The 11145-nt window shown below is 52.5% G+C and overlaps 4 protein-coding genes across 4 annotated transcripts; 3 read left to right on the top strand and 1 right to left on the bottom strand.

The window, feature by feature from the left end:
- Positions 1 to 234: 234 nt before the first annotated feature.
- Positions 235 to 2104, bottom strand: HD553DRAFT_174102 (putative proteolysis and peptidolysis-related protein). Its single transcript, XM_046176912.1, has 8 exons — positions 1912 to 2104; positions 1830 to 1836; positions 1315 to 1576; positions 1213 to 1246; positions 1107 to 1139; positions 903 to 1038; positions 718 to 803; positions 235 to 644 (listed from the first exon to the last, which is right to left on the bottom strand). The coding sequence occupies exons 1-8, from the start codon at positions 1993 to 1995 to the stop codon at positions 537 to 539; spliced, it is 750 nt and encodes a 249-aa protein (XP_046038770.1). The 5' UTR covers positions 1996 to 2104; the 3' UTR covers positions 235 to 536.
- On the top strand, positions 2104 to 4770 carry HD553DRAFT_306216 (DNA polymerase subunit Cdc27-domain-containing protein). The gene is made up of 10 exons (XM_046179248.1): positions 2104 to 2488; positions 2549 to 2604; positions 2671 to 3014; positions 3087 to 3157; positions 3232 to 3345; positions 3402 to 3566; positions 3630 to 3734; positions 3800 to 3944; positions 4011 to 4217; positions 4289 to 4770. The coding sequence occupies exons 1-10, from the start codon at positions 2411 to 2413 to the stop codon at positions 4534 to 4536; spliced, it is 1533 nt and encodes a 510-aa protein (XP_046038769.1). The 5' UTR covers positions 2104 to 2410; the 3' UTR covers positions 4537 to 4770.
- Positions 4771 to 7386, top strand: HD553DRAFT_330775 (Calreticulin family-domain-containing protein). Its single transcript, XM_046181988.1, has 10 exons — positions 4771 to 4934; positions 5009 to 5192; positions 5254 to 5474; positions 5542 to 5566; positions 5638 to 5755; positions 5825 to 5996; positions 6063 to 6302; positions 6369 to 6531; positions 6600 to 6773; positions 6838 to 7386. The coding sequence occupies exons 1-10, from the start codon at positions 4848 to 4850 to the stop codon at positions 7143 to 7145; spliced, it is 1692 nt and encodes a 563-aa protein (XP_046038768.1). The 5' UTR covers positions 4771 to 4847; the 3' UTR covers positions 7146 to 7386.
- A 724-nt stretch (positions 7387 to 8110) lies between these two features.
- On the top strand, positions 8111 to 11078 carry HD553DRAFT_173781 (putative KEX1 protein precursor). Its single transcript, XM_046176911.1, has 15 exons — positions 8111 to 8344; positions 8410 to 8476; positions 8536 to 8631; positions 8709 to 8769; positions 8860 to 9004; positions 9073 to 9209; positions 9283 to 9331; positions 9400 to 9545; positions 9613 to 9749; positions 9806 to 9920; positions 9984 to 10229; positions 10295 to 10375; positions 10441 to 10461; positions 10523 to 10712; positions 10774 to 11078. The coding sequence occupies exons 1-15, from the start codon at positions 8308 to 8310 to the stop codon at positions 11058 to 11060; spliced, it is 1815 nt and encodes a 604-aa protein (XP_046038767.1). The 5' UTR covers positions 8111 to 8307; the 3' UTR covers positions 11061 to 11078.
- Positions 11079 to 11145: the final 67 nt, after the last annotated feature.

The following is an 11145-nucleotide window of genomic DNA, read 5'->3' as shown; positions in this document are numbered from 1 at the left end:
ATCGGTTGGACCTGTTTGTTTTTTTGTCGGCCACTTGCGGACTAGTCGATCTGGATCGAGAGGGATACGTTGTGTGCAGACGTAATGCTGGTTCGAAGAGGATCGCTTCATGTTCAAGTCCTTGTATCGTCCACATCGAGTTCTGATGGGTGTCGAACTTCGAAAACGACAGAACCTCGAACTGGACTAGGCGTTTCGGTCGCAATTGCTTCCTCGTTTATCTGATAAAAAATGCTCGCGAGGAATTTTAGCGCCCAAACCTTCGGATCGTCTACCTTCGGATATCGCCTTGATAGAGTTTCTCTGGGAGTTACATCAAAGGCTGCACGCAAGTCCTACGGCCTGTGGCGTCTTCGCGGATCCCGGTACTATTCGTAAGAAGGTCCCGTATTTAACCGACACATTCGAGTCCTTGTTAGAGTTTGGCTTGACCCGAAACAACAGCGCTGTATCACAAGCTCTTTGGCTGGGTCGCTCCTGTACTCGTAAAGGATCCCACATGATACCATCGGGGGTAGCAATCACAAGCTTGTGCACTACTCAATCCTGGGCCCTACTCTACTGACTACATAGTCGCGAACCTTTTTCTGCTCGCGCTCTCCAACCCCTTCGATCTCTTCGGGTGTCTGACCATCAGAGTTCGTCTATGACGGGAACAGATTCAGTCGAATAAGCCCGCATGTCCAGGCGTAGAAGTCTCGAAAGAGGGGTCCTTACCCTTTCCCTATCTGCTCCGGCTTCGATCAACGTGATGGCAGCTTCCCCGTGACCAGACTCCATGGCGAGATGTAGAGCAGTATTTCCTGCAACAGGCAAGCGGAGCGATGAGCGGTCCGTCCGAATGGCCACGACTCTAGAACCGTGATCAAGAAGACGACGATGCGTAGACTAGCAGCACATACCTGCTCGGTCCATACCGTTCAATCGAGTCTTGGGTCGCCCTTCGGGCGGATTCAGCAGAAGCTGTAGTAGCGAGACAGAGCCAGTGGTAGCAGCCCGGTGTAACGGTACTTGTGAAGCCCTATCCTTGTGGTTGATCTGCAATGCAGGTGGTAAATTAACAGCACTGGACGAGGTTTAGGATGCTCTGTCACCGTTGAACTAACATCGGCTCCCTTATTGATCAGATACCGACCGATCTGTAATCGACAGGAAGGAAGCCAGACGGTCAGCAGGCTTTTACTGAGATAACGCTGTCACAAAGCCGCATACCGAAAGGTGGTTTTTGCTAGCCGCATAGAATAACCTGTCCGTACGATGATGATCAGTGTCGGAGACAACCAGGAGTGTACGTGGCGGAATAGGTGTGCTTACGGTGTCTGACCCTTCGCATTCTCCTCGTCTACCTTGGCTCCAGCTTCGACCAGCGTATGTACCACATCAGGTTGTCCGGCCGATACTGCATCAAAGAGCGAGTCGAGATTAGCTTCGTGAACCTTCGGGCGGGAAAAGCTGGGACACAACTCGGGAGATTCACCTGCGATCATCAATGGTGTCCATCCACTTTCATCTTTGGCATCCACCTCCGGCTCGTAAGTCAAGAGTAGCTGCACTATCGAGAGATTCTCTCCTGCTGCTGCCCAGTGCAATGGCGTCCGCTTGTCCTGTTCAAGTGATGGGTCAGACCGCATATACTCGCAGAAAGAGAATCCTGAATCTTACAGCATCCCGAGCGTTGACGAGCTTGGGGTCCTGGCTCAGAAGCGATCGGACGAGTCCGATTTGACCTGTAGTCCCAATCTTTTCAGTCGACCGAGAGACGCAGACTCAAGACCGATAGGCTCACCTTCTTGCGATGCTCGGTAGATGTTGAGTGACGATGACATTACAGTGTATCTGTTGATTCAGGCTTGCTTGTCAGGCTACGTAGGTCGAATGTTGATGAGAGTCCCGAGAGGACGATTGATATACTTTGTCGAGAAGCTCGACTTGGTCGATCCGCTTCGTCATCGCTGATCGCTGAAAGGCTCTCATTTTGCTTCCGCACCCATGCATCCAAAGATCGTCCTTGGAAACGACGTACTTTCACGCTGCCATCGGCAGCGGCGGATCTAGTCTCGCTCCTTGCACCAATACCCTTCTTTTGATATGCGATCTGTCTGTTTTGTATTCGGTACTGTGCGACTGCGAACACAACGACAGCTCGTTGATTTTTAGAGTCCGAAATTTGACCCGAGGGCCCGCTCGATGCTGTACAGAACGCGCTTTTGATTACGTCGCGTCACGTCTCGTGATTCGGGTCATCGCCTAGACTCGTACCGTGCAGTAGCTGTAGAGCTCTTGACCCCCCCTGGACATGTTGTGCTACTACCGTACTACAAACAGTCAGTGGTGTCGAAATCTCGGATCTAGCGAGTACCCATCTGGATCCCAGCTCACAAGTCACTGAGCGATTTCGTCGCTGCTCAAGATGTCAGGAGCAACCGCAGAGCAAGAGAAGAAGGCGCAGGATAGATTGGCGAAATGGATCGATCTCGAGCACAAGATCGTGAGCCTATCGCCCATTTGAGGAAGTCAACCAGAAAATGGGTTAACCAGAATTCGACAGGTGACCTACAGGGAAGTGTCTAGAGAAGTCGGAGTGAACATCAATACCGCCAAGAAGTCAGTGCTGGGCAGCACATGAACAAGTTCGTGAAGGAGAGCTGACCGAGGGGCTTCCGAAAACAGTATGCTCGTCCGATACCTCAAGGCCAACCCGACGACCTTCCCTACATATATCTTGACCGGAACTTACCTTCCTACAAGGAGCCGAAGTTCTACTCCTGTGCCGACTTCCGATGAAAAGATTGAAACCCCTAGCACCCCAACCCCCACTAGCACGCCGATGGACGTCGATGAGACCACGCCTAAAGCCGTCAAGGGTGAACGTGACGGGCCGACGATCGACCCCGATGAGATCAAGCCGGAAATCACCAAGTTGAAGTCGAGGAAGGATGACCCGTACCCGGTCCATTGTGAGGATGTCGAGCGAAAGGGGATGCTGCTGGTAGGCGGGAAAGAAACGCTCGAGAGTGAGTACGACCTAAAAGAATCAGCTAGTCGGAATGGATTCTCTTAATTTACGTCGGGATTGCCCGAAACAGGTAAGCTCGAACTGTTCGTGCCGAGCACTATTAAGGTCCAGATCTACTCCTTGTCTCCTTCTCAGATCAGTGTAAGTCTGTTCTTGAACTCTCTATACAGGTTGAAGCTAACTGCGGGGCTGACTCTGGCAATCTTGCCGAGCAGGATCCAGCCCAGTACTTGCCCCCCACATTGAGATTGCGTCAACGAGAGAACTACAACGATCCCGAAGTCATTGGCAGCGTGACGGGCAGGTTTGAAATGACTACGATCGAAAAGGTGAGATCGTGCGTATATAGAGCTAAGAACGGGCTGTTAACGATTCGGTGAGATAGCCCGGTGAAAGCTCCAAGTCTGCTGCAAAATCCGTCGCATCGAAAACGAAACCGACCACCTCAGCTTCCGTTGCTACCAAGGCGAGCGCTCCAAAGGCGATCTTTGGCAGCAAGACCAAGTCCCGTGAGGATAGTGAGAAACCTGAAGAACCTGTCAAAGAAAAGGTAAGGCAAGGCTTCTGAGCTCGAGGAAAAAAAACGGATCGAGTTGAGATTCCTCTTCGATAGCCTGCCAAGACCGTTAGGAAGAAGAAGGTTCGTTCGGAAAGTCCATCCGAGACCGAAACCGAGAAGCCCGAGATGGTTAAAGGCAAAGGGAAGACCACGACCATGGTGAGTTTCGTCAACGACATCATTGGGATTTTCCTGTTAAGGTCGACAGGCGGTTGTTTGCACAGCCTGTCAACAAATCAGCCGAACCTTTACAGAAGGTAAATGACGAGCAGGCAGAGCAGATGATCATGGATTCGTTTTGGGATGACGAGGCCGCGGGCATCCCGAGCAGTGATGCGATGGTAGCAGAAGAGGATCACGTGGCTGGAGGTAAGCTCCAAGACGAGTGGAGTGATGTAAATCCGCCTTGAGCTAACAAAAACGTATCATTGGCAGAAGATACGTCGGCCAAAGTATCCGGGAAGGGAATGCAGGGCTCAAGACCGACTATACCTCAGAAACGGAGTTCTACAGCTGTCAGCCAGACTGATCGCGAAACTACGCCTACGCCATCTGGGAGCAAAGGGGGGTCGTCGGGCAGGATCAGGAAGAAAAGAAGGGTTGTTCGTTCGGAGACCAAGATGAATGACAAAGGGTATATCGGTACGTTCACATCTCTATCAACATACTAGGAAAGACATGTCAGAGCTGATCGGTATCACGATACGCAACAGTTACCGAAGATGTTTCTGGAGAGGAATCGTACTCGTCGGATGGAGGCACACCGCAGCCACCCAAAAAAGCGAAAAAGGCGGCTCCCAAGCTGACCAAGTCGACCTCAACTACATCGCTCAAATCGGAACCTCCGGCAAAACCCAAGACCACCGGGTCCTCATCGGCGGCTGCCAGCAAGCCGGCGGCAGCGGCCAAGCCGAAGAAGAAGGGGCAACAGACCCTGGCTGGGTTCTTCAAGAAGGCCTAGTGTCCCGACATGGTGCTAATCAACCATGTTCTGTCGATCTGTCGATTTGTTTACTTTGTCGAGATGAATCATGCCTCTTTGCGCGAACGTTCCGCGACGCCATAGAGCATGGAATGCCGTAAGCGTTGCTGCTTCTCCCCTAGCCCTCCACCTTCGCCCTCTCGTTCGGGATCACCTGCCACGTCGATATATCCCGACAAAGGGGGGTTGTCATCCCGTCGAGACCTTTTATGCATACCTCTCCTGTTCTTTGACAAGGCATAGACCGTATCCTATCAATAAACCAGCGACCTGACCCGAAAAACAGGACAATGCGTGGAAACATCGTTGCTGCCGGAAGTGCTATCGCCGCCATGGGCGCTGTGGGCGTCAATGCCGTCGATCACCCTACCTTCAAGGTATGCATCACTTTACCACTCGGAAACACATACTTTCACTCATGTCGGACGTCTTTTGCCTGAACGCTTGACAGCCTACCGAGATCCGGGCCCCATTCTTGGAGCAATTCACCCCCGACTGGACCTCGCGATGGACCGTCTCGCAGGCTACCAAGCAGACCCCGGTTGGTGACGAGATCATGAGCTATGTCGGCAAGTGGAGTGTAGAGGAGCCCGAGATTGCCAAGGGTATCGACGGAGATGAGGGTCTCGTCATGAGTAAGTCTCAACGCACTATCATGACGGGATGGAGCTCATCTGACGTTTTGTGGCTGTACAGAGTCAAAGGCTGCTCACCACGCCATCTCGGCCGTGTTCCACGAGCCCATTGACACCCTTCCCGAGCGAAAACCTCTCGTCGTGCAGTACGAGGTCAAGATGCAAAAGGGACTCGAGTGCGGTGGAGCCTACTTGAAGCTCTTGACCGAGAATCCGGGCGAGGGTATCAGGGCCGGTGACGACTTCAAGGACGGAACCCCTTTCACCATCATGTTCGGTCCCGTAAGTCGACGCAAAGAAGGCATCCGTTTGATCGGATAGGCTAAGCTTGATTTGCGTGGATATGCAGGACAAGTGCGGTTCCACCAACAAAGGTGGGTGGAGGCTGTGGAACTGCTTTCGGGTATGAGGTCAGAGAACTGATTGCATCTCATTGCGCCTGCAGTCCACTTCATCTTCCGACACAAGAACCCTATCACCGGTGAATGGGAGGAGAAGCACCTCAAGAACCCTCCTACCCCCAAAATCGGCAAGAACACCGCTCTCTACACCTTGATCGTCAAGTGAGTTGGGCCTTTATTGCACAGAACGTCAATGGCACGCCAAGCTGACGTCATGCTTCGCGAATGCAGCCCTGACAACACCTACGAGGTCTTGATCAACGACGAGAGCGCCAAAAAGGGTAGCTTGTTGGAGGACTTTGACCCTCCTGTCAACCCTTCCGTCGACATCAACGACCCTAACGACTTCAAGCCCGCCGACTGGGTCGACGAGTCCCAGATTGTCGACACCTCGGCCACCAAGGTGTGTGCCACATCTACCGGTTGCCTCTCATTCTATGCTGACCGAGTTTGTGCATACGTCATCTAGCCTGACGACTGGGATGAGACTGCCCCTGCTACGATCGTCGACGAATCCGCTACCATGCCTGAGGACTGGCTCGTCAACGAGCCCAAGGTCATCCCCGATCCCGAGGCCGAGAAGCCCGAGGAGTGGGACGACGAGGAGGACGGCGACTGGGTTCCGGACATGGTTCCCAACCCCGCTTGCGAGGCCGTTTCCGGATGTGGAGAGTGGGAGCCACCCGTTATTAGCAACCCAGCCTACAAGGTCAGTGCACGGGCGGTTTTGCAGCGGCAATTCGGCTTGCTCATCTGGAATGTTTCGTCTCGATAGGGCAAGTGGTCGGCTCCTCTTATCCCCAACCCCGAGTACAAGGGTGTCTGGGCTCCTCGAAAGATCCCCAACCCTGGATACTACTTGGACGAGCACCCGGCTGATTTCACCCCTCTCGCCGGTGTTGGTTTCGAGCTTTGGACCATGACCGAGGACATCTTGTGTATGTACAATGCCGTGGCTGAGCGGATTCGCCGAGTTCCTAACCCATGCACACCTTGACTCTGCCAGTCGACAACATCTTTGTCGGTCACGAGGCCGCTGATGCCAAGGCTTTGGCCAAGGAGACCTTCCACGTCAAGCGTGCTTTCGAAAAGGACGCCGATGAGCTCGATGACGAAGAGGAGGCTGAGGGCAAGCTTGGACTCCAGGATGTCCTGAAGTTGAAGCTTATGCAGTTCAGGAGTGAGTGCTGAAGTGTTCTCTAGATGGATAGCCCTTCATCAGACTGACCGGTCCGTCTCTCTAGGCCTGTTCGAGCAAGATCCTAAGCACGCAATCACTGCTATGCCCGAAGTTGCCGCTACCTTGGCTATCGGTGCTTTGACCCTTCTCGGAACTCTGCTCTCGCTCTTCGGACTTATCGGATCGAGCAAGCCTACTATCCAGGTCAAACAGTCTACCACCATCAAGGCCGATAAGAAGGGACCTGCCGCACCCGTCGAGCCCGCTACCGTCAAAGAGGCGATCGCTCTGGACAAGGCTGGCGTCGCTACCGGCAAGGAGGTCAGGGAAGAGGCCGTCAAGAGGAACGCTGCCGGAAAGAGCGAACTCTGAGCTTCGTGTCATCAAGAGTACGGTAGTGGCTGACGAGAAGGAGAGGCAGAAAAGGTCCAGCGAGCGTGATATTACGAGTCTTCTCCAGCTTTACATCTTGTCAAGGCTCGAGGTATGATGTATGATTCCTCCAATGCTCGCAATTATACAACGAATTGTTTTCAGTCATGCAGTCCAGGGTGCTGCTCTTCGCAATATCGCAATGACACGTCACTTCAGAGTGCAACTCGGTCGAACTCGGTTTTGGACCCGCACTTGTGAGCGAAATCCTTCCCTGCGCGTCGCCCCTGGGTACGGGTTCACTCAGCTTCGAGTATATAACTCTTGGAAGTTGGAAACCTCGACCGACTCACTTCCCGCCCGTCTACCCTCTCTTTTCTTTCGATCAAAAAAGTACGTGCTCGAATCTGCCATGCGGTCCGACTCCAACTTCTAATAGTTGCGATACCGTGCTCATTCGGGACACAAGAAAGAGGCCTTTCCGACCCTGCGGGGACGGTAGGTTGAGGCAGACCTATATAGGAAACGGCTACTTCGGATTATCATTTTCAGGTGGAGTAATTGTCGTGCTTGCTGTGTCTGTGACATCTTTTTCCTTTCTCTTCGCTTGTCAACTTTACTTTGTACCTGCTCGACATTCGAGATGCATACCGATACAATGTGGCCTTCAATCAAATTGAATTGCTGAAAAGCCTCGATCTTCAACCGGTCCGACAATTGTTCACCATCTGACCGAGATATCTGACCTTGCAGAGATCGCAGGGAAATCGTGCCCAAACCTTCTCTTGATGCCTTTCTCAAACCAACCTTCTTAGCTTGTCCCCAAGCTGCTGCAGACTGTACGAACTCTTATTGACAACCCGTATCCTGGGCGGAATCTTGGTTACGGCATTTCGTTCTTGTCCGGACCTGATAAGTGACCCTGGCCCTTGGAGCGGTGCAATTGCCGAAGACGTGGATTGTACTGTCAAACGATTGTGTTACGACCTAATTCAGGGCTGTAAAGTCATTCGGTATTGCTCAGCATCACTTACTCCACAAGGATAAATCGTTAACCAGGTGGCTCTCTTGCCCTCCCTGTCACTTCGGTTGGACTCAACCATCTCGTCTTCGACACCACTCGACTGCGGACAACTCCGTTGAGTCTAGATCAAAGGCAATTATGACCAGTCCACCCGGCAGGAAGGTTGCTACCTTCTGTGAGCTTCAGCTCTGTCATTTCATCTCCAGCCCACGAGCTGAAATTGTGTGGTGCGAATCGTAGCGAAAGCTGCGGCAGACTATTATGTACCCTCATTACCAGGTCTTCCAAACTTGGCGTCCCATCCCACGTACGTTTCGTTGGATCATGGCCTGGAGCGGTCTAGGAGCTTACCTCGTAAATCTTCAGACATCCTCTGAACATATATGCAGGGAACATACCATCATACCCAGGAGAAGGGGTTGCAGGAGCAGAAGGAGCGACGGGAGTGGATGCCGAGATCTAGTGAGCAAGGGATAGCCTTTGTCTTACAATCGTTGCAAGGGAGCTCGAGGTGTTTACTTGGTCATGGTTAATTCTAGCTTCTTGATGGGCAAGAACCGACGAAGCGCCGGAAAGGGAAGAGTCGTGTTCTGGTTCAACGTAATTAGCCAGCAAACTACCGGAAGCTTCGTCATGATCGGCTGTTTCTGACATTCTTGCATTCCTCCTTTACTTCACTGTATAACGCAGGGCGGACCAGGCTGTTCATCCTTCGACGGATCGCTCATGGAGGTGGGTCCATTTCGGACGGTACCGGCTAGCAAGACGGCGAGCGGGGAGGTCGAGCTCGAGCTGGTTGATGGCGGTTGGGAAGAGTTTGGAACCGTAATCTTCAGTGAGTTCCACTGGATTTCGCATGTGCCTTGACTATGATTTTAATCTGATTATACAAATCGATCACAGTCGACCAGCCACCCGGTACAGGATATTCTGTCATTCCGACGAATGGATACCTACACGAGTTGGATCAGGCATCGGCCCATCTCGTAGAATTCCTGGGCAACTTTTATTCTATCTTTCCCGAATTACGGTCCCAGGATGTAGGTCCAGGCTTGGAATTGGATGTGGAACCCGAGGAAACATCATCTGACGTCTTTTCGTGACGTCGCACAGACTTACCTCGCCGGAGAGTCTTTCGCTGGACAATACATACCATATTTTGGTAAGCCCCCGTGGTCTTGCAGAACCGTCCTGTTTACTTCGTTGGCTGATAAAGAGTGTTGCATATAGCCGATGCTATCCTGAAATCCAGCCTCGACCCGCCGATTACACTACAAGGGTTAGCAATAGGAAACGGCTGGATCGATCCCAGAGAGCAGTACCAGGGTTACGTTGATTTTGCCTACGAGAAGGGCATGATCAAAGCGGGTACCGCGGTACGCCTGCACTACGCTTTGCTCAGGCCACTCTAAAGCTGATTCAGTGTTTGTCACGAAACGACAGGAAGCCGAAGCGGTAGAGAAAGCGATGTTCGAGTGTCAGAACGAGGTCGATAAATATGCGAACAAGACCGAGATCCCTATCAACCTGGCAAATTGTGGTGACGTGATGGGTAGCGTCACCGCACCTTTCACGCAGGAGTAAGTGAAGCTCGCCGTTGCATTGCGTACGATCGCTGACAAAGGTCACGCTTTAGCTTAAATGGCAAAACGATGTGTAAGAACGTTTACGACGTTCGCCTCATGGATGAGTGGCCAGCTTGTGGGATGAACTGGCCACCGGATCTGCCAGACCTTTACTCTTACTTGCGGGTAAGTCGAGTTACTTTGCAACTGCCCTCGGACTGCCTCTGAAAGGTGATCACGGTTCTACAGCGGAAAGACGTCGTCACAGCGCTACATGCACAAGCCAAGGAGACTGCTTGGATGGAATGTGATACGATGGTTTCGACCAACCTGCAACTGCGGACTTCCCCAGCATCGATCGGTTTGATTCCTGGCATCATAGCGAAAGGTGTCAAGGTCATGTTGTTCGCGGGTGACGAGGACCTGATTTGCAACTACAAGGGAATCGAGCGGACAATAGCGAGTCTCGAATGGGCTGGAGCGAGAGGTCTCGGCGTAAGTCTTATCAAGCCTGCGGATAACGAACGTATCTCACGGAGAGAGTTCCTTTCATCACATAGGAAGAGGAGGCGCAGGAATGGTATGTCAACGAGACATATGCAGGAACTTGGCAGACCGCAAGGGGTCTGACTTATGTCAGGGTAAGGCTTGTCTTCGAGTAAATCTGCGACTGCGACCAGTTTACTCAATGAGTCTGACGTTGTAGGTCGCTGGAGGGTCGCATATGGTAAGGCGGGATTTGCCAAGCTGCAACAACCTCGGAAGCTAAGTGACTACGTCTAATACAGGTCGGATTTGATCTACCGCATGTCACGAACGACATGATCATGCGTTTCATGGACGTGGACCCAAGCGATGTTCTCGGATCAGCAGCTCTACCAAGCAGATTGGGATCAGAAGAGAGAGTCCGCTTCGATAGCTCGATCGATGGGGCTGCTGGACACGGCAGAATCGGGACGACGCCCATCGTGAAAGATGGTGAGTCTGACCTGACGGAGGCGTTCCAGTCGATGTTCAACTGACAGCCGTATTCACGTAGCTTGGTATCATGCCGCATCAGCGATGACCCTGCTCCTCTTCTTGCTGGGAGCTGCTGGTCTATATTTCTATCTTCGAGCCCGAAGTCGTAGACGGGCCAAGGTCGGCCTAGACCTTCGCGTACCAAGGGATGAGGAGGAGCGGCAACCGCTCGGACGGGAAACACATGAATTGGAGGACTATCACGACACTGGACGTGATCGAGCATTCCAGACCCGTTCGCCGGTGTTCGAGATCGGAGATGAGGATTTAGACGACGAACGGGCTGTAAACAAACGGAGAGACTAGAACAGCGAGCGCTTTCCTTCAGAGGATAATTCTCTGTTATCTTCGATAGCGTTGGTCTCTGCACCTGAGCACGTCTTTTCCGCGC

This window comes from Filobasidium floriforme, assembly GCF_021052385.1.
Source record: "Filobasidium floriforme strain CBS 6241 chromosome Unknown HD553scaffold_4, whole genome shotgun sequence".
Lineage (NCBI taxonomy): Eukaryota > Fungi > Basidiomycota > Tremellomycetes > Filobasidiales > Filobasidiaceae > Filobasidium > Filobasidium floriforme.
Note: the sequence above shows the minus strand (reverse complement) of the source record. Positions and strands in the feature narration are given on the sequence as shown.